Below are 23458 nucleotides of genomic sequence, written 5' to 3'. Positions count from 1 at the left end.
CACAAAAAGCCGGCCCAAACCTGCCCTGTGACAGCATTTGCTGTGCACTATGAACAATGAAAATCCGCCAAGTAATGAAACCGCAAAAAGTTAGCTGTGATATAGTGAGGGATTACTGTACTTTCAACCTGTTTTTCACATTTTTCTGCCACAAACTAATGGAAGAATGTTACAATTTCTCAGCTGAACACTGGAAGAAAGATATTAAGCTTGGGTGTTGTTTTTTTTTTTAATGATAAGATTAGCCAATTCCTGTGGCATACTAGACAAAGTCTCATGGCACACCGGTTGAAAAACACTAAACTAGATACTACAAGATCTAAAGTTTAGTTCTTGTAGTATCTAATGATTCAGAAATATAACTTGACGGCATGCAGTACTCACCATGGTCTTTTTGTCAGCCTTCTGAATACAATAACCAGTGATTTCACAGTTCCCATCTTCTCTTGGTGGTTTCCAGTCCAGGGCGACATTGAAGCCCCAGACATCTTGGATCTTCAAAGCTTCGGGTGGTCCCGGGACATCTATGATTAAAATAGCAATACTTATCTAATAAATATGATTAAACCGTTCGCTCTTGCGCTACATTTTATGGTTGATTGTATTGATTCCATATTGATCAATTTCTGACATCAAAGCGTCCGAAGCTAAAGTAAACAGCATAAGCTGATTCTGAGTATTAATTCCTTGCATCAAATAACTTTTAAAATCGTTTTTTTCTTTATATATATATGTATGTGTGTGTGTGTGTGTGTTATTGTTTATATGTCCATTAATAATATTACTTTTTTTATTTATATAGTAGGCTAAACAGTTCTGATGATAATAGTTATTGTTGTCAAATAAGTAAATGTTTACAGTATGCAGTTCTTTTATTTGTAAAGATAAATAAGTTATTGAGTTTGTAAGATGGTTTGCTCCTTGGTTTCAGTGTACAGTAGAGCATTTAATTATAGACTACTTGCAATAAACAAAAAGGTTTCTTCTTCACTCATATTGCTGTTCACAGGGTCACTTTGGAACACATTTTCACAAGAATTTCAAACAGTTTTAAGACAAATCTATAACAGGGCTTGTGTCTGGTCGCTACTGCTCACCAACGATCTGCAGCACGACTTTAGCTTCATCCTCCATATTCTCGATCTGCACTCGGAGGTCATACTGCCCTGAGTGGTTTCTGTCCGACTTGCGAATGAAAAGGATTGTGTCTGTGTCACTGTTTCTCACACTGACCAGCGAGGAGTCAAGCGGCTGCCCATCTTTACTCCAGGTCACTTTGGGCTTAGGTTTACCCTGCGTAATTAGAACAAAAAGGAAAACATAGCTGTCACACCCCTTCCTCCATGTACTGCTGTAAATGTTCTTGATATACTTTAGATAACCAGCCGATTCTAAACACACAAAGGGGCCAAGCGTGTGGCCAATTTGGCATTGACACTGTTGGCTGAGGGACACCAATGGCACTTTAACCCACACACCTAAAGCAATTTTTAGCTGCGCAGTTTTCAGCTCTACCCCAAACTGTTTACGTCACAAGTTTTCGGATCATGTGACCGTTCGAATAAACTCTACGAGAGTCAGGTAGTGATTATGAAGACCGGGACATATATACAACTGTGGAGAAAGTAAACTCGAAGTAAGGCTGCATCGCATAAAATGTCAGCCCCATAATTCTAGATGTCAGTGCTAGGGCAACCATACTGTGGAGAATAGTGCCAGATTCCAACACAGACTAGAGAAGGCGTCTTTCTTGTGATGTTTTCATTGCTGGTTGTCACGGTAAAGTCCCGCCGTCCCTGGCACCACCATTTTACCTCTGGAGCCAGGCATTAAAGCACATGGCTCAGGAGGTAGAGCGCTCGTCTTGGGATCAAGAGATCGCAGTTCGAATCCCGGCTCCTCCGTGTTACATGTCGAAGTGTCCTTGGGTAAGACACTGAACCCCTAATGCCCCCAATAAGCAGGTTAGCGCCTTACATGGCTGCACGGCCGCTATTGGGAAATGTGAAGCACACTGTAAAGCGCTTTGGGAAGTCTTGACTTGAAAAGCGCTATATAAATGCATATCATTTCATTTCATTTCACATTTTGGTCAAAGCGGCATGGTACCAATGGCGTCGAATATTGATTTTGACGCTTATTCACTAAATTTCTCAAGTGAGCGGATGGCATTGGAAAACAGCAGCTTGATGGATGTGCTCTAAATACAAAACAAGGCACTAATTTATTTGACTGGATTGTCCTTTAATCCTCAAGGAAAGATGACAAGTGAATGCAACAGACTCCAACACCTGGCAGTGACTGAAATTGAAAAAGATGTGCTTGAACAAATGCAACACCAAAAAGTTATTAACAGGTTTTCAACCCTCAAGGTCAAGCAACATTCCTGAACAGTGTTGAATGATCCTAAATCACTAAAGGAATTTTTTTTTTAACCAGCCAGAAACTCAGTTTGGATATCGAAATTGAGAACTTTGTGGGTGAAAAAGTTGACATATCATTTACGTAGTAAATATGGAATTATGTACTGTTGAACATCCCGTTTTGCTCCTGTTATGTTTTCTAAGGATATTGTTGTACACTTGAGGCATTTGGCAAACGAGCGCCAAAATTATCAAACATGCTTGATACTCAATGCCATTCGGGCTGTTCACTTCCATAAAGTGCCTGCGCACCCCTGACACCAATGTTCCCTCTAATTTTCCACGGGTCTGAGCGTTCACACAAAGTAGGTGAGCAACGCTTGAAACAACAGTGAGCAACCATAATCCCAAGTGTGGCAAGATAATTAATTATCAAACATGTCCAAAACTTTACATCAAGTTACATTTTGCTGAGTTTCCGGCAATGCAAAATTATTTTTCTCTTTTGAATGAATTGACTCATGTACTATTGCAAAGGTTGTACGGCCTACAAACGTCGTTTGTTCTTACAATTCTTTCACAAGATATCCATTTCTTTTTATTTCCTGATATATTTTGTCGCATAATATTAACATTTTTGGGGGCTTATTTAGTCGGTTGTAAGATACAGAACTGTCCTTAATCACATTTTTTAGTGGAAGTACAATGTTGGCAACAAGATTCACTTGATATAATTGGAAATTATTTGAATGCAACACAAACTTTTTCGTCTTTTTTCCATATTATTTTCTACTTTTTTTTTAATTCCTTTAAAACATATCTCATTGTGTTTATTTTTTCCAAGCTGTTACTTTTTTCTTTTTGTTCTCTATTTACTTTTTTCCTACATTTCTTTCTTTTCTTTTTTTCTGGCTTTCTATTCCCCCATTCCTTTAAGTCATTTTGTGCATAATTTCACATAATATTTGGTCATGTTGGGATTAAAGAAGCAAAACCAACTTGAAGAGCCGTTTAGGACCCGATAGAGCCGGTTCCTTTTAGTGAGCCGAGCCGAAGAAGCCGGTTCTCAACAAACTCTACTAACTTTACTCAACTTCGTTCTACTTCGACTCGACTTCAAAATACCGCATTTAGGACAAAACGTCAGGGATACCCGTGTATTTTTACCTTCATGCACTGTAACTTTGACTTATTGGCTTTTGTGCGCTGGCCAGATTTTCTTGTGCGCTGAGAATGTGCGAGCAGTGCGCAATTGCGTACGCACGCAGCTTAGAGGGAACACTGCCTGACACCACAAGCAAAATGATGACCGCCACTGCGCATTGGGCTTTAGCATGACACAACCAAAATTGACTTTACCTGAAAGGGAATTACAAGGTTGACAGTGTCTCCAACTCTTTTGATCAGGGTTTGGCGTAGATTTCGGGGAAGCCAAATTTTTGGCCGTTCTGCATAAAAACAACAAATAACAAACAGTGATCCCATTGCTTGAATTCAACACAAACTTGATACTTTAAGAAGTAGCCCACTCACGCATGATTTCTCTGATGGTCACAGGCTGAGCCAGGGTGGCGGCCGGACTCGGACCGGCCATGTTGAACGCCCGAACACGAAACTGCAGTTTGTCCCCTGTAGTAAGCTCTCTGATTGTCAAGGAAGTCCTTTCGGTCAGACCCTGAATGGCTGGTTGCCATTCATCTGCTGTATCAGATAAGATATCATAGAGCATGGCATGCTCAAAGTGGTTCTTGTATTTTGGTGTACAGTGGTACCTCTTTATACAAGATTAATTGGTTCCAGGATTGTGTTCGTAGCACGAATTGCTCTTTTAACGTGCACATTTTCCCAACATAAAATAAGTAAAAACGGAATAGTGCGTTCCCGCATTGAGAGGAGCAAGTTGAGGTCGCTCAGGCATCTGATAAGGACATACCTGTCCACCTGTATGGTTTTGCCGTACAAAGTACGTTTATTATGCATTTTAAGACGTGTACGACGTACGAGAAAATCTGTACGGAAAAACGCAAATTTGTCAATTATGGGTACCATCCGACTACACCGACTATCACGAAACGGCAAATCAATCAAGTCAAACGAGTTCGCCGCGGAAGCCTCTATCCCTGTATCTTTTTTTCGCTGCAAACAAAGTGAGCGGTTTGATGTAGTGAAAGGAAGTCCGTTTCTTTTTAGAGAACCGTCTTTTTCGGCTCAACTCATCAAAGAGAGCCGGCTCTCAAACCGCTCACTTGCTTTGATGCATTATATTACGAATTATGATGTTGGATAAAGAAGTTAAGAAAAAAAGGAAGTATAAAATGAGAAAATGAAAAAAGACAGGTTTGTGGTTATCCCTTAAATTGGTATATTACCAACAATAATTTAATGCAGAAAATGAATTCAGAATTTGAATAAGAAAATGTATTATGTATTATTAACCTGACATGCATGTTTTTGGAAAACGGACTTCCCGGAGTAAACCCACGCAAGCACGGCGAGAACATGCAAACTCCACCCAGGAAGGTTCGATCCCATGACCTCAGAACTGTGCCACACACGCGCTAACTACTGTGCTGCCGTATTTAAAGTAAAATATTGTCTGTATTAAATATGTGTTAACAATGTCCAACTGAGTTTAAAGTGCCTATATTTTTGTTCCACTCTCTGCTTTCATCTTACTTTTACAAACGCTTTGAGCCAGGAGATGGCAGCAGTGAGTAACACATTTTTATTCTGGACAGCACTCTTAAAGTTACTGCAACTTTAAAAGAATGCACACAGAAAAAAAACTATAGCACACTCTTCTTTTTGCTTCTAGTAGTTTAAATGAGCAAACTCTTTAAAGAGAGCCGGCTCTCCAACGGTTCACTTGCTTTGATGCATTATTTTACGAATTATTATGTTGTATAAAGAAGTTAAGAAAAAAAGGAAGTATAAAAGGAGAAAATAAAAAAGACAGGTTTGTGGTTATCCCTTTAATCAGAACATTACCAACAATAATTTAATGCAGAAAATGAATTCATAATTTGAATAAGAAAATGTATTATTCTACTTAAATATATTTGCATGTATTTTTTCCTTCTACAGTGAAAGTCCAAGCTACTTAATTAACTTTTTTTTATAATAAACCTCATTCTTGTCAAGCAACTCAGGATCTCACAACAAAATGTTAATTAACAATATATATATATATATATATATATATATATATATATATATATATATATATATATATATATATATATATATATATATATACATAAATAAACACGTTTGGAAAAAAAATATGGTATAAGATTATTTTGTATTTTGTAAGGGAAAATACGACAGTTTGTGAGGCCATGGAGCCCTGGTGGTTGACAGGTATGAATTACCAATGTATTAAAAAATGATTTTGAACTCCCGATTGGGCTGAGCACTTACTGCCCTCCTTGCAGTACTCAACCCCGTAGCCCTCCAGCTCAGCCGAGCCGATCCTTTCGGGCGCTCGCCACTTGAGTGTGATGCAAGTGTCACTGATGTCTTCCACGCACAGTCCGATGGGCTCGCTCGTCGGCGCTGAAATAGACACAAGGGGCAGGCTTGAAGTGCTGGTTAAAATATTATTTTGAAAATATTACAGTGAATTAATGAACAGTGAAGTAAACTTGAGTTTAATCTAATGAGTCGTAAACTATCAGGAGGACTCTTGGGGATCAAACCTCGAAAATGACTCCCTAACTATTGCCCTATTATCATATTTTATAAGTTGCACCAGTTTTTAAGGCACACACCTGTAAAATATTCTTTGGTGATATTTTTGCATATGCAAGGCGCACCGCACTATAAGACGTATGTAATTGAAACTATAGAAAGGTGTCATGATTACCGATGTGATGCACCTGTAACTGCTCCTTTGGCGCCAACTGCCTCGGACTCTGATTGGCTCCCTGTCACTATTTAAACCATCGTCTATCCGTCACCTGTGGTCAGTCTGTCTGCGAACCTCAGTTTACTCTAGACAAGCTTTTCGACCCTGACTTACTCCTGTGTTTGCTTTGACCAGTTTTTTTATCTTGACCATGTCTACTCTCCTCTCCTGGCTTTCGACTCGTTGGTGATCCCGACCAGGCTTTTTGCTCTCCTGTCCCGGCTACTGACACGTTTTTTCAGTTCCTGACACCGCCATCATTTGCCGCGGAAGCCCCACTTCCGCGTTCTGAGCGACATGATCGTGCGTGCAATCCTTTCCTTTCTTCCCAATAAAACTGGGAGAAACGTAACGCAAGTGGGTCCTGTCCCCGTTCAGGTCCTGATAGAAAGGGCTAGGGTTGCACACCAATAAAGAAGTACCGTATTTGTGCATTGATTGACCAGAAGCAATACATCACTGATCACTATTGTATAACATTATATGCAACAGGAATTAAACGTGGATTGCGCCAGATAGAGCGCTGAATTCTATCCACATGTTTGGGCGGCAGTAGCTCAGGATGTAAATCACTCACCTTGGGATCAATTGGTCGCAGGTTCGATTCCCCCCCATGTTATATGTCGAAGTGTCCCTGGGCAAGACACTGAATCCCTAATGCCCCCAATAAGCAGGTGCTTGCCTTGCATGGCTGACGCTGCTTTCGGTGGGTACGTGTGAACATTGTAAAGCGCTTTGAGAGGTATTCAGTGACTTGAAAAGGCGCTATATAAATTCAGACTATTTACTTTAACGTAAAAGTGTATTAAGTTTTATCTCATCATCACACTATTTTTAGTCGGTACCATGTTAGACAATGGGGAAAACAGAAAATCGCACCGAAAGATCTAATTGTCATGATTGCTGATTCGGGGCTCCTGCGACTGCCCCGTTGGCACCAACAGCCCTGAGCGCTGATTGGTTCCCTGACTCTGGCTTCCAAGAGGAAGCTGTCAGACCCTCTGCGAACCTATGCTTTCAGCTAGGCAAGCTCTGCACTATCCGACATTCTCCTGCCCTGTTTTCTTCTGCCTGATACCTGTCGCCGACCTGTTTCTGAACCTGTTTCTGCCTTGCTCCTCCGTCCCGGACATCGACCTGTTTTGCCCTGTTTCCTGCCTGATACCTGTTGCCGACCTCTTTTCTGGACTCGTTACCGCCCTTGCTCCCCCGTCCCAGCTATCGACCAGCTGTCCCGCTGCCTACGACTATCGTCGCTCGACAAGTGCCACTTCCGCGTTCCTGCCATTAGCTACCCGTGTCCGACGATCATCGGATGGTGGAAGCAAGCACTGCTCTTTTTCTCAATAAAACTGAGTAAAAACAAACGCTATTTGGTCCTGTCTCCGTTTCTGGCCTTTGACAACTGTTCACTATACAAATTTCAAATTAAATCATCTTTGGACTCACCAACAGGCATGAACGGTTGTGAGGCTGGACTATGACGCGACATGCCAATGCCATTGACAGCATAAACTCGCATTTCATATTCCACTCCTTCAATCATCCTCTTTGCCTCGTAGGTTGTTTCAGTGTACGGGTCAAAGTTTAGTCTCATCCATCGATAGCTCTTCTTTTTCTTACGTTCCAACACGTAACCTGAATAAAATCAAGCATTTATTATGACCCAGGATCTATTAAGTTTGTATTTTTAAAAAGATAAGCAGGATATTTTCCAGCTGATTAAATTTGGTTTTCTCTACCAATAATTGGCTGTCCTCCATCAAACAAAGGGGGATCCCACTGGACAACACAGGAGTCTTCTCCCACACTGAGGATTTTAGGAGTTTGGGGAGGATCTGGAACGTCTGTTGACAGCAAATGGAGGAAGCAATATATAATCAGCTCATCCTTTACCACAAGTCGCATGCTTTTGTCGACAATAGTGACGTTGAATGGGGTTTAATCGTGTTCTTACCAACAACTTTGACATTGATGTCTGCAGTGTCCTCCCCGGCAGGGTTACGAACAACTACGGAATAAATCCCCTCATCTTGCCTCTCAGCCCCTTCTATAGTAAAAATGCAATGGCCTTTGGTGGTTTCCAAACGGACTCTGCCGTCTCCCTCGGTGATCACCTGGATTTTAGAAACGCAAGTTGAGTTTATTTTTGTGTCTCTTAATGGATGGATGGATGGATGTGCAGTCATCATGCAGTAGGATTCTCCAGGATTCGGGATGCATAAGTAAAGTGTTCGAACAGGCCTGTAACAGACTTAATTACGTGTTAGGGCGGGAGTAGCTCAGGAGGTAGAGCGCTCGTCTTGGGATCAAGGGATCCCAGTTCGAAATCCCGGCTCGTCCAAGTTACATGTCGAAGTGTCCTTAGGTAGGACACTGAACCCCTAATACTCCCAATAAGCAGGTTAGCGCCTTACATGGCTGCAAAGCAGCTATTGGGAAATGTGGAGCACATTGTAAAGCGCTTTGGGAAGTCATTGACTTGAAAAGCGCTATATAAAAAATGCAGATCAGATCAATCGTGGAATGCGATGTCTAATCTTGTTGCAATGACAATGACAATAAATACTATTATATTCTAAATGCAAAAATAGATTTAAACTAGGAGTGGGCTTACACTAGCCTAAGGGAAAAAAATGCAAAGTAAGACTCTAATAGCATTAACATACCGAGAACAGTACATGACTCAAGTCCAGCCCAGTGGCTATTTGTGGGTTGTCGGAGATTTTAGAGTGGCCCATACAATGCTATATTTTTTCCCAGTTAGTTTCCTCCAAAACTATTTGAAATAAATATATGACAAGCATATACTTAAAAATGGTACTTGATACAAATTGGTTAAACAGCTTTTTGAAATACACAAAGATCAACTTAATTCTTTATATAAACAATAAATCTAGGGGTCAGCTATTATTCAAGCCTAAATTATTAATCAGCCGGTGTTGTGCAAATATTTTACCCACTTTTTCTATTATTTTTTTTTTTTTTTGATGATGACGCCACTCCACTGGCTGCTGGATGTAAATATTTTTCTGTCACAATTCTGTTTCTCTATCTTTCTCTCTCTCTCTTGCCCTTATCTTATTCGGTCACTCAATTCTGCGTTTTAATTTTGACCCCACAGCCGTCCTTTTGATTTTCCCGCTCTCCCGCCAATCACGTCTCTCCCTCCTCGCTATTTCAACACTCTGTCTCCTTGGCTCTGTGCTAGTTTAATGTCTTTCTTGTCTCATCCAAATCACTCTTGTCTCAGCATTTTGTTATTCCCGTGTCCCGAACCCTTGACTACCCTTCTTGATTTGGTGTACCGTCAAATACACTCTTGGACTGTCACCTTCATTTCTTTATTTACCGGATCGCAGAATTTTTTCCTGCCTTTTGGATAACGACTGCTGACTCTGGTGTTCTAGCTACTGTTGCTCTGCTGCCTGACATTCCATGTATCGAACCCTGCCGTAGCTGTATTTAGTACTTCTAGTGTTAATGCATTATGCTTCTGTACCACCTCAAGTGGGCTATTGACACTTTCAGAATGAATAGAATCAATAAATTGTAATGAAATCCATACAATGTGCCACTCTCTTTTGATTTGAAACTTTTGACAGGCAATTTTCTATATTTAGCTTGATTTTTGGTGATATGCAGCACTGGTCTTGACTAAAAGGAGTGATGATGTAATTGCGGTACTGTATGACACTCTAAAAGCATATTTGGGACTAAATGATGATTCGTGTACAGTATGATGGATGCCGATTACCATCCCCCCTTTGGTCCAAACAACAGTGGGAGCCGGATCCCCAGTGATCGGGACATCTAGGCGTAGTTTATTTCCAGCCACTACTATGATGGTTGACTCAGCTGTATGGCCTCTGCAGTCCAGATGTATCTTAGGAGGGTCTTATGAGGCAAAATAAATACACATACACATAATGCAATAAAGAAGTAGTTTAGATTGTGAAAAGTACAATGCAAACTACTGTAATGTGAAGAACATGAAAATTGGGAGGGGTGACATTAAATGGAAGTCAAACAATGCCACTTGTGAGATGCACCATCAAGTTGTTTTAAAGAGTTGGGGATTTTTATAGAATCATTCTGTTCTTAGGGCGTAAATAGTTCAAGAGGACAGGCTCTTCTGGGCTGCAAGACGTCGCGGGTATAGAAACCACTGAAGTAAAGCAGTTCCGTTGAGATTTTTCTTAAAATAAAAACAAATTGAACTGAATATTTTGGGCTTGTGAGTATAGCAAAATGGTTCTACGGTTTTAAAATGGCTGACAATCATTTAGATACAAGAGGGGCAGTAATGGTATATAATAGAAATTAAAGAAAAGTTAGTGGAAAATTCCCCAAATTACAGTTTCACACCAGTCCTTTCTTGAGACTGAATCGTGCAGGTGGTTTGATAAGAATCATGGAAAGACGCACAGCCTCTGCCCAACAGTAAATCAGAACACCACTTATACACAATACTTCTTGATTATTTTCTGTCGTTGCCCAAGATCCTCGTTCACCCCCAAAGCGCGACAAAATACTGTACTTTGTAAATAAATTGTACCCTTATGCATGAAACTACATCTTTTTTAACTTGGAAGAGAATCCAAAAGAAATATAGACCAAATTATAACGAATAATTGTTTTATTAATTATTGATGATTAAGGGAATGAAAAAAATTATAAATCAATTATAACAGGGACATTTTTACTGCAAATAATCAATAGAAATGTTTTTTCCTTCAACAATAACCTTTTCAGGAATAATGGGTAGTGTACCATCCCACTAAAGTGCTTTTGACAATTTGCTTCCAAAATTTTATGGAGCTCCTTAAAGGGACAGTGTGTATTTTTTTTATCTTTAGTTGTATTGTGTAGTATAACATTAAATACTACACAATTACTGATAAAAAGCACACTGAGGAATACAAACTATGGAAACTCAACGGACCAAACCACACCATTTTTTTTCTATTTTTATATTATTTCATATTCCAATCAATATTGGTTATGAAACCTATTTGACGTTTTTACCATCAAGACGTGCTAAAATATACACACTGTCCCTTAAAAAGGAAAAAAAATATCTCTTTGTGCAAGCTCGAGCAATTTACAAAATACACAATGATTACCTTGACGTGGAACAAAGTCAATCTTCACCTCTGGAAAAGGATAATGCGTATTTTCAGAAATTAGTTGGAGAAAGTGAATCATTTGTGGAGTTTTGATGGATTCGCGAATAAAGCATCAGCCCTACCCATGAAATTGAGTTTGGCTGACAAGTTGAAAGCGTAGCCATCAGGTTCAAATGTGTAGTCCGCTTCATCCTCAGGTTTGACGTTGTCAATAGTCAGTTTGTGGATCCTAGAGAGGTCAGATTGTATCGTAAATAAGATTTAATTTATTTGTCCTCTTAGGGAAATTAACTTCCACTGCATGTACTGGAGGAAAAGAACAGGATTTGCACAACATTACAAATAAAAAATAAAAAACTGCAGAATTACAAACATAAATGACAGTGGGGCATTGAGGGCATACCGGTTGGATGGGTCAGTGGGAACTGTTGTTAAAACGGTTAGGGCAGAGGGGATTAGGCTTTTCCTGAGGTGGGCCCTCCTAAATCTTATTGTCCTGTATGTGCGCTGTGACGGTAGCGGGATGAAGTATTGGTTAGAGGGTGAGTGATGTCCTGGACTATTGTGTTTGCCAGTTGGATGATGGACCTGTTGTTTAAATCTGAAAGGTTGGGCATAGGTTGGGTGTGGGTATTAATACATATGTTTTTTTTTCCAGTTTGTGAGAGAGTATGGTGAAAATAAACAAAAGATTTTCAATAAAACGACAAGAAATTATATAAAAACAGCGTTGGCAGCGGCCATAGCGCCAAAAGGCTTGGCTACCCGGACAAGGACATGATAGCCCCGAAGCAAGCGGGAAGCCAGCTGAATAAAAACACCCAGCTTGCAAACGGGCAAACCGGAAGAAATCCCGAAACAGCATCCGCATAGGCCGCAGCAACAATCGGTGACGGCCGGAACCTGACACGGTAGCCCCGATGCTGACAGAAAGCTATGCTGTGCAAAATCAAAACAACCGTGACAGTAGAAAAACAAAAGGCTACACTCGCCAACCTGAAGGGAGGCAAAGGCAAGGTGGAAAGCAAGCCGCACCTGTGCAGGTATACAAACCCTATGCAGCGTGCTGGGAAGGTAAAAAACACTTCGAGACACAAGGCTAAAAAGCAGTAGGAATGGCAAAAATGTCAATTCCTTCAAGTGGGAGATAGCAGTATGCACCTGCCACGCAAGAAGATAAAAGGTGACATACCTGTGATGAGACTAAATTTGATATACAATCCCTATGACACAGGTATGTTAGAGTGACTAATTTTTAGTATGCACTACTCGCACTACGCATGCGAAGTATTAACATTCGGTGCTTGAAGCATTGCCTCTGGCGTTCGGTAGGGACGCAGATGTTGAACAGTACAAAGCAAGCCTACCTGCCAATATGCGTGATATTGATCCGGCCTTCTGGCTTGACTTCGGCTCCATTCTTGTACCAAGTTCCCCTCACGTTCTCATCCGACACCTCACACTTGAACACGGCCTGGTCCTTCGCCTTCACCGTCAAATCAGCGATGCTCTGGTAGACCTCCAGCTCTTTCTCTGCACAGTTAAAACAAAACCATTTTTGGACAAAATTCAGATGCCATTTACTATTCACAGGAAAAAAAATGCAGTATTTGAACTTGCCAAACATTCATGATTCCTACAGTAGGGTGTATTCCACAGTGCATTCATATTTTTGATGATATTTTTTTGTAGCTTAACAACAATGCGGTCATTTGCTGCATATCCCAAATAGCAGCATGCATGCAGGTAATTGTATGAGAGACCATTTGAGATGTAAATTATACTTGCTCTCACTTATAAAGTCATACTCTCACACATGGACAACTATACTCTCACACACATCCAGGGTTGGGTAGGGTTACTTTAACTTGATTACTTTCAACTACTTTTGGATTACTCCAATACCAAATATGCTATTAAAAGACAAAAAAAATACCGTAAATTCCAGACTATAAGAGGAAAACCGATTTTGTACTTACACAAGCCGCACCTGTATATAAGCCGCATGCGCCCACATTAAAACATGTGACACAATCAGAAAATTAGCCCAAACCCGGCTTTGAGTCCCGCGATTGTAACTGAATATAAAGTACACAGTCCAAAAAACACAATATGAATACAATTACAATACAATTGTAATACATTACAATACAATACAATACAATACAACGTCCGGAATTGGAGGATTTTTTTTTGTCATCACGGAGTCTTGGCTTTCCCGACGCCGCATTACATCACCGGCTCGAACGAGACGAAGACTCCGGTAAAAACAGGGCTTGGAGACTACGCGCTACAATAATAGCCAAACCATTGACACACACTGCTCACTCGATATGGAGTTTCTAGCAGTATCGTGCAGACCCTTCTATGTACCGGGAGAGTTAACTGTGGTCTTTGTGTTTGCTGTTTACTTTCCACCGCTAACAGTTTCACCGGATGCTAACGTTAGCATAGTGCTAAATCTCCTGCCCGCTGCTATCAATAAACAGCAGCTTACACACCCCAACGGAGCTTTATCGTCGACGGCGACTTTAATCGGGCATGTTTATGGACTGTACTCCCAAATCCATTCAATTGTGGACTGAGCAATTCCGAAAAACACTGGACTATGTGTAATGTAAGATCAAACATTCGGTTGTATCCGGCAACTCTGTTTGACCCTCATCACCCCCCCCTGGAGGACAACAAAGCCTACTTACAACAAAGTCAGTTAGTTCTTTGTTCCTTTGTCTCTTTGTTTCCTTATCCTCACTGTAAATGTGGAACTGGAGTCGTCCAATTTCGTTGTCACAGCATATCCCATGTTGTAACAATGACAATACAGGCATATTCTATTCTATTCTATTCTAATTACTAAATTTTGTGCAGGCTTGGGGAGTAACGGTATACATGGAACGGAAAAAATGATGTTGGCAAGCTGTTTGGATTTATTTTCATTTTGTTTCTGTGGCATTTTATGTTCGTTTTGCCGGAGATCAAAGAGATCAAAGCCAGGAGAGAAAGCTTACCACGTGTTGTGAGTCATAATTTTATTCATATTTAGTTTCTTTTGTCTTTTATTAGCATATTTGACATTGGAGTAATCCAAAAGTAATTCAAAGTAATCAAGTTAAAGTAACCCTACCCAACCCTGAAGACATCTATACTCTTATACAGGCAGTCATACCCATGCACAAACACTGTTAAATTCTCTTATGCATAATCCTATACTCTCAAGCACACTACTATACTCTCTCACACTTATACTCTCTTTCACACACAACTATACACTCATGGCCACAATAATACAATATACTCTTTCACACATACCACTATATTCTCATACACATACCGCTATACTCTGATCCACACACTACTATACTCTATCATAATTACTACTCATACTCTCATGCACAGACTACTTTACACTCATTCACACAATAATACGGTATATTCTCTCACACATACACTGATAAATCTTCGCCTGTTCATTTTATTAAAAAAAAAAAATTATATTTCTCTTTTGAGTCTTTTAATAAATGTTTATTCTGGAGTGCCTTGTCTGAACTCATTGTGAACGATGTTCACTATGTTGTTATCAATGACGATAAAGTCAATCCTAATTTTAATTCGTATCTATTTAATTATTTTTTCTTATAGTTAATTCATTGTTTTATAAAGAACACACTTCTCTCTTTGACGAGGGAACAGATGAATTTGAGTTGGACCTAAAAGATATAAACTATAGTACCCTTGTCAAATACTTCATTGATAAGAATTTAGAATCTCAAAAACCGCAATTATGTACACATTCACCAACTTCTGATTGTAATTGTTTTTTGTTTTCTTTTTTCTTTTTGATGGCAATTTGACAAGCATTCTTAATTGGCATAGCAATAAAACATGTGGCCTGACGGATGAATTTTACTACTGAATGACTATAAAATGACTGTTGGAATTATAGAGTCAACATATTTAAATGAAATGGCAGTATGGCCTATATGTAAAATTTTAATGCAAGATCTGTCATAACTGATTACATTCATCTGTGCCGGCTCTTTTGGCGCCAGGCGCTGCTGGCTTCCTGATTGGTTCTCCGTCCTACTTAAGCTCCGTCCTTTCACTCGCCTGTTGTCAGTCCATCAGCAAACCTCTGTTTTCACAAGGCAAGCATTTTTGACTCTGACTCCCGTCGGTCCCGTTCTTTCACCCGTTTTCCACCTGTCCGTTCCTGATATCCCCGTTTGTCTAGGACCCTGTTTTTTGACCCCGACCACGTTTTGATCTCCCGTCCCGGCTAACGACCTGTTTTTCCTTCTACTACACTACTACACTACGGTCTCGATATATGCACTAAATCAAGAAAGTCCATAGAAATGAAATAAAACCCATTAATCTTTCCACCCAACTGACAGTAGTAGTGCCAGATGTTCAACCAAAATAACAAATATATCCTGGTTTAATTACTCATCTTGGTTTTGTAAAATGCCCCCCTGGTGTTTTTCATTGGATCATTGGTTTGTGTATTATTATGCTGCATTTGAGACAAAGGAGAAGATAGACTTTTCTGAGACACTCATCCCGGGCTGTACATATTAATTTCCGGTAGAACTAAGTCAAATTAATTATATCTATTTATCTGCGTTAACTAAAATAAAATGTGTAATTTTTCTGCTCTCAATGAAAGGTTAATTTTTGGGGGTATATTTATGTGACCAAATATTAATTATGGGCAATAAAACTAACACTCACCCTGTACCATCAGCTCAGCCACAGATTCTCCCCCATTGGTTTTGACTTTGTAATGGCCACAATCTTCTTTTGTCGCTTCGTTGATAATTAGAATATGCTTGCAGCCATCTTTCTTGAAGCGATATTTGAAGGATTCGTCTCGAGACAGTTCCACGCCATCCTTCTCCCTGGTTGGTTCATATAAGTTTAAACTTTTGTAGACACTCAAAATAAGGCGAGACGACATCAATGGATTTTGAAGTAGCAGGGAGAACCGGGTAAGGGGCTTTTAGAGAAAATAATTCCATCCCTTCCGCCCGCTCTCCTCTGAGCCCTCTGTTTTCATTAAATCTTCAAGTTTACAAAAAAAATCAGCCCTAAATGGTGTGGATGTCAAAGAGTATGAACATGATTGGCCGATAGCGTCACTGATGTATAGTCAAAATCACAAGCAAAAAAAAAGAAACAAAAAGAAACACCTGAAACATTTGTCCATTTGTGTAAAATCAAGTTGATCAAAATTGAGGATAGGCCGATTTTAAACCCAATTTGAGAAATAGTGCTTTCAAAATATAGTTTTCATTTCTAAGGGACAGTGTGTTTTATTAGACCACTAAAACAAAATTGAGTCCTTAAAAGCTCAAAGAAAAATACAAAAACTCAAAGTGACCACACTACAGCATTTTTCTTCTCATTTTTTTTCCCCCAACCTTTCGCGTGTTTTTTGGGTACCTGGCACAGCAAGATGACGGACAATTATGTCAGTTCCTTAACGTGAGGCTCATGTTATGTACAATGAGTACAAATCTCCCGACCTATAGGTATTTAATAGAATAGAATAGAATAGAATAGAATATACCTTTATTGTCATTGCTACAAAATGGGTTAACATATTGTGACAACGAAATTGGGCATGACACTCCAGTCTCACACATTCACAGTGGGTAAAAAAAACAAGAAGATAACGTAACAGAGAAGATAAGGTTATAAAACAAGGAGGATAAGGTTATCCTAAAATTAAATGTTTGTGTGATAGTTCATGAATTTCTACTTTTTTTTTTAACAATAAATTTTGTTTGCTTTTTTTTAAACGAATTTGCGTTAAAAAATGCAAATTGTCCCTTTAAATATCCATTAAAAATACTTTTCTCAGGTTAGATAGATAGATAGATAGATAGATAGATAGATAGATAGATAGATAGATAGATAGATAGATAGATAGATAGATAGATAGATAGATAGATAGATAGATAGATAGATAGATAGATAGATAGATAGATAGATAGATAGATAGATAGATAGATAGATAGATAGATAGATAGATAGATAGATAGATAGATAGATAGATACTTTATTCATCCCCGAAGGGAAATTCACATTTCCAGAATTTTTAGTAGTACTTGTCTGACAAAGATTGATGAGTTGTACTGTTTTCAATATTGGACACCTGAAAATGATATTGTATTCAAGGCCATGTTTATTATTTTGACTATTATTGCGGACTGTTGTTTGTTGCTTTAACTATTATAAACTGTTTACGTGATTGTCACTATTTATCAATCATGTTGCTGATCCTTGATACCCAGTAACCTTTAAGGCGAATTTTATTTTTTAACCTAGGATATTTAATGCAAAAGAAAGGGCTCGAAGAAGGCCTTTAGAACAGGTTGGAATCTCTTACGACAGGGTATGGCTCTCTCCCTCTGTTATCCTTGCAAGTTCAAAATCTAGTGATATCTTCTCTCCATATTTTGAGTGTCGACCAAACTTTAAACTTATCCAAAATATTTTGCAAGGGTTTCATCCAAAAACAACAAGATTCAGAACCACTCCACTAGCGTATACTGTTTTTGTGTATAACTTCCTAATTGTTAAAACATGAAACAGATAAACACAAAGTAAAACATGTTTGGGATTAAAAAAAGGTGTCACCATTTCACATTTGCGCCCTCCTCGGAGACCTCACACATCAGCTCCACACGTTCACCTTTCATGACCATCTGATCTTCCAAGTTCTTTATAATCATGACAGGAGGCTCTGGGGCAAAGAAAATAAAACAAAAATGTATAACCCAAACTTTTGAGGGTGTTATTTCAAAATATGCATTGTGTTATAAATCCCAAGCCAATCATACCCACATGTTCCGATGTTGTTTGTCTCTGTATGTTTTTCAAAATATTTCAAACTATTTCAAAAGTATGTGGCTCAGTTGTCAAACCGTACCGAACAATAGAATTATTTGGAACATCTCTAATTAAATTGAAACTAACTAAAGCCAAACAACATACAGTATGTCACAAAAGTGACATTTCTGCAGGGATTTCATTTAAACGTTTAATAGAACATCATTGAAGAAACATCGCTTGGACACAATTAAAATAAGTATGGCTTACAGAAAAGATATCCCCTAGTCTGATGAGACGAAAATTAATTTATTTGGTCCAAATGGTGTGAAGCATGTGTAGCAGCAGGGTTGGGTAGGGTTACTTTAACTGGATTACTTTCGATTACTTTTGGATTACTCCAATACCAAATATGCTAATAAAAGACAAAAGAAACGAAATATTAATAAAATGATGACTCACAACACGTGGTAAGCTTTCTCTCCTGGCTTTGATCTCTTTGATCTCCATCAAAACTAACATAAAATGCGACAGAAACAAAATGAAAATAAGTCCAAACAGCTTGCCAACATCGTTTTTGCCGTTCCATGTATTCCGTTACTCCCCAAGCCTGCACAAAATTTAGTCATTTTATACATATTTCTTTTCTTTTGTCTTTTATTAGCATATTTGGTATTGGAGTAATCGAAACATAATTGAAAGTAATCCAGTTAAAGTTAGTTAGTTTCTGCTTGTGTGTATGTGTGTGCTATGCATGTTTTTTTCCTCCATTAATGTGTTCAGTTGTCTCACGTGTGAGGGCCATCCACGGTTTTGATAATATAAATTGTATTTTCTCTTTTTAGGCATGTCAAGGTACCGCTATTTTTCTTTTAAATTTTCTTAGTTCCGTTTGTTGTGCATGTATCGGGTTGTTTGTTTTTATGTCATATTGTCAGCTTGGATGCTGTAATATTATTGTACAAACTGAAATAGTGTTGTGTTTGTGTCCCTGATGCCCAAAGTTAAAAAAAAATGATCCTAGTATTATTTATACACTTCATTGACCACGACGAGAAGAGACCTTTCACAAAAAGCTCTGTGGTGCATTTGTCCTCTCCAACTACACAGCAGTAGGCCGCATCGTCCGCCAATGAGCAATGGTTGATGGTGAGGTAGCGCATATTTCCAACACTTTCAAAAATGTACCTGCATAAATTAAGAATAATACAATATTTGATTATGGAACGTTCTCTGTACTATGCATCCGATAGTTCGGGATACTTACTTGCTGTTGATCCAGAAGAATGAAAGGCAAAAAGGAAAATTAACAGAATAGTTTATTGATCTTTTTATAAAAATATATGTTGAAAAAAAAATAATAAACACATTCAGACCTTCCTGTTGGTTGTATTACTTGTCCATTCTTCATCCATTTGACGTCAACATCCGCATTGGCTACCTCTATTGCTAGTTTAATTTTATGTCCCTTTGTCACTTGGTAAGCTGGGTCCAGCTTCTTGAGGAAAGCTGACAAGGTTTCAATGAGTTCAATGAAATCATGTCTGCAGCAATTTCGTCTAGACTAGAACCAACCTGCACTCTTCTCTTCTTTTTTCATCTTCTTAAGTCGTTTGAGCATGCCCCTCAAATCCGTAATGCCGTGCTGGAATGCAATTTTCTCATACTCTGAGGCGGGAGCGTGGCTAAGAACGTCCCAAATGTCCACTTCGGGTTCTGTGCTTATGTGCGCCGCTCTGAAAATGAGAATGTTTAGTTTTTTATGTTCCCATTGCATGGGGAAATGAAACTCATTTATTAAACACGCAGAAAAAATAAGTGTTGAATTTAGTCAATCGTATTTTGTTAAGTTAATGCAAAAATAGAATTGTGTAGATCCCGCACCTTTTTTTCCTCGAAGAGACACTGTGTAATATTCGACCACTAGATGTTGTGTTGTGCAGTGCAACCAGAAACGAGTGCCACAAAACACAAGGAAGAATACAACTTACGGAGTACTGATGCATTGTTTGTAAATATTTGCTCTTTGATGTGAAAATCAATTAAAAGCCAGTTCCCTTTTAAACGCTTTTTTCTCTTGAGAGTGCACCTGATTGGTCAATATGTATTTTTTTCAGGGTTTCTGTGTTGTTGACTTTAAATTGTATTTTTTTATATGTGACCAATTTAAAGTTTATTCTTGTATTTTATAGTTTTTATGTGTGGTACTTTATTAGTGTGGTAAAGTGGTCTGCTATTGTGGCAAATTTACATAAACACAGGAAGTTCACTCTACAGAGCGCAACAGGCTGCAACCAAAAATGTAAGCATGTTACTGTTCCTGAACAAAAACCTGTAAATCTTTTGTGTTTGTTAGTTAAATGCTGATTATTTGTTTTGAGTCTCTTGACTGTTGCCCATTAACAGTTGTTGTAGTAGAAGTATTTTACTTTTTACACCGTTAAAGGTTTTTATATTGTATTGTTTAAACTATCTGCACTTTCCGTCTTTATTTTCAAAATATTGTGCTATGGAACGTAAAGTTGACATGTTGACATTCTTATATTTGTATTTTCGTTACATTACTACTTTGTTGGGTTTTTTTTGGTGCCAGCGTTGACAACCTTGTGTGTGTCTCCTGTAAAATACTAGTACAATACTAAAACTACTATAAAAATTAACATCAAATTTAGTGCTTTGAAACAGGGACCTGATATATTCATTTACTTTCATTCTATAATATACAACAGAACTCTTATTAGAGGAATACTATCAAAATACATCTATAGAAACATACAATTAAGTGCTTAAAACAGAGACCTCATATATTGCTTTAATTGTGTTTCAAAACCAATTTGATGGAATGATCTAAGTAAACACAATTATGAAATAAAATATAACATGTAGATTTCTGCACGTATCTTTATTTATAAATGAGAAAAATTGGATAGGTCACCAAGCCCCTTGGCCGAATGTTTTAACCCAATGCAACTCAAAATGTTTACCCATTGCTCTTAGCTTTTTCTTTGAAACACTTGTAATCGTAAATATTTTTAACGCCTAAAATATAAACTCAAGTGAATATGAATTCAAGGGGGAGGGTTAATTATTCAATGATAATGACATTTTCAAGTTAAAAGTTTCAGTTTCAGAGCAGTATCGATGGATACTACCATGCATTAATTTGAATGATATCGATACTAATATTTACAGTAAAACCCACCCTAATTGAATGAATTAAATACAAGGTTTTCCCAAGTCACGTGACGTAAGCAGCTCCTTACCGATTGGAGGATTTTAAGAAACTGCTGCTCATTCAGAGGGTAGACGAAGCCAAGCAGCAAAACAAAGCAGACAAGTTAAAACACAGCATGTCCAAAGCACTTTGGGCAACATTTGCATTGTACTCAGCTACACTACCTTGCAAAAGTACTGCCCCCCCCAATAACTTTTTAACATACTGCCATATTTCAGCCTTCAAAGTCATAGATTAAAAAGCTCCAAAGATTCCAAGAATCAACAACATGTGAGACACAATCGTGAGAAGAAACAAAGTTTATTCAACATTTTATATCGTGGGAACTGAAAAGTAGGCGTTGCAAAAATACTTTGTACAACTTCCTTTTGCTGCGATCACAGCCACAAGTATTATGGGGTATGTCTCTATAGGTTTTTCACATCTTGAAACAGAGATATTTGCCCATTCTCCCTTAGAAATCATCTCAGTTCCTTAAGGTTTGATGCTGAACGTTTGTGCACAGCATTTTTCAGATATTTCCACAAATGCTCTATGGGATTGAGGTCTTGTTTCCCATTCCTCCTTCGAACTTTTCCACAAGTTTATCTTGGAACTGCCTGGTGTGTTATTTGGTTTTCATAATGCAGCCCGTTCTCCAGTGTTTCCTTTCACAGACATCCGAGCTTATCACAAAGCAGGTGCTTTTAAACTCAATAATGACACACAGGTGCAGTCTATTTTTCACTGTGAGTCATTTAGGTCAACATGAAATCATGCAAAAGTCATCAGGGAACTTCTCTAGTCAGTTGGTTGAGCTAAGAGTACAGGGGTGGCTACATTTTTGCAACACCATTTTTATGGTTGTAAATATAATACAAATTGTTGAAATAATTGTGTTACACTTCACGATTGTGTCTCATTTCTTGTATTGTAGATCCTCAGAAAATGTTTTCAGTTTTAAAGCTTTAAGTTTAAAGGCTGAAATGTGGCAATATTACTGAAAGTTCTCAATATTTTCGCTAGGTACTATATCAACTGAGATATTGAATTCAAATCTACGCTTAGGATTAGTAGAGGCTCAACTTAAATTTCAAAATGTCTCGTATACATGCTTTGTTTCTGTCGTTAATGGGGAATCATTTGTTTTCGAAACCCTACAATGTTTTTATATGTGCCGTCATGCAGGTTATGGCATTAAATATTAGCTGACAAGGTAGGTGATGTTATCTACAAATTCAAATGTGTCATTCCTTCAATTCAGACGCATGTTAAGTTGCGAGAGCAATTATTGTGTTTTGGTATGACTATGGAGGACCAATTCTGCCATATGTAAAAATAAAAGTATTAACAAATATCTCATCTCATTAGCTACACCGCTTATCCTCAGTAGGGTCGCAGGGGTGCTGGAGCCCATCCCAGCAATCATCGGGCAGTGGGCAGGGGACACCCTGAACTGGTTGCCAGCCAATCGCAGGGCACACAGGGACATACAACTCACTCGCTCATTCATACCTATGGACAATTTGGACCGGCCAATTCACCTGAAATGCATGTTTTTGGAATGTGGGAGGAAACCGGAGTGCCCGGAGGAAACCCACGGGAGAACATACAAACTCCGCACAGGAAGTCTGGAGTTGGATTTGAACCCACGCAGGAGGTTCCCAAGACATGAACTGTGCCGCACATGCGCTAACCACTGCGCCGCCGTGCTGCCCTATTAACAAATATCTATAAGTATATTCAAAATTAATAAATGAACAATACATATATCTTATAATGGCCAAATATATGGCAAAAAATTATTTATGCATTTTGTCGTTCCGTTCGTCATTTGTTTATTTCAGTATTTAAAGTAGTACGTCATGCATTTTCTCCTGTGTTTAGAAAGCATTCTGTTGTGTATCTTTTCGAGTATTTTGCCGCATTTTTTGTTGTGTATTTTGTCGTGTATTTAGTTTATGTTTTTTTGTTGTGTATTTGTTTTGGCATTTATTTTGTCTTGTATTTT

At 38.5% G+C, this 23458-nt stretch overlaps 1 protein-coding gene across 1 annotated transcript in view; it reads right to left on the bottom strand.

Annotated features, from left to right (window-relative positions):
- mybpc3 (myosin binding protein C3) overlaps positions 1–23458 on the bottom strand; it is a 47729-nt gene that overhangs the window by 5404 nt on the left and 18867 nt on the right. The window contains exons 9-27 of the mRNA XM_088333178.1: positions 21497–21520; positions 19809–19969; positions 19610–19742; positions 19501–19503; positions 19297–19421; positions 18042–18147; positions 16131–16297; positions 12767–12932; positions 11522–11628; positions 11397–11426; positions 10028–10167; positions 8228–8387; positions 8013–8117; positions 7720–7908; positions 5784–5918; positions 3897–4064; positions 3723–3811; positions 1098–1293; positions 385–524 (exon numbers count right to left, since the gene is read on the bottom strand). Coding sequence (XP_088189304.1) covers positions 385–524; positions 1098–1293; positions 3723–3811; positions 3897–4064; positions 5784–5918; positions 7720–7908; positions 8013–8117; positions 8228–8387; positions 10028–10167; positions 11397–11426; positions 11522–11628; positions 12767–12932; positions 16131–16297; positions 18042–18147; positions 19297–19421; positions 19501–19503; positions 19610–19742; positions 19809–19969; positions 21497–21520 — 2344 coding nt within the window. The remainder of the gene's footprint in view (positions 1–384; positions 525–1097; positions 1294–3722; positions 3812–3896; positions 4065–5783; positions 5919–7719; positions 7909–8012; positions 8118–8227; positions 8388–10027; positions 10168–11396; positions 11427–11521; positions 11629–12766; positions 12933–16130; positions 16298–18041; positions 18148–19296; positions 19422–19500; positions 19504–19609; positions 19743–19808; positions 19970–21496; positions 21521–23458) is intronic.

The sequence above is a fragment of the Urocampus carinirostris genome, chromosome 4, assembly GCF_059441175.1.
Source record: "Urocampus carinirostris isolate Australia breed hairy pipefish chromosome 4, RoL_Ucar_1.0, whole genome shotgun sequence".
In the NCBI taxonomy this organism is placed as follows: Eukaryota; Metazoa; Chordata; class Actinopteri; order Syngnathiformes; family Syngnathidae; genus Urocampus; species Urocampus carinirostris.
The sequence above is the reverse complement of the archived record's forward strand: the minus strand, read 5'-3'. Positions and strand labels throughout refer to the sequence as shown.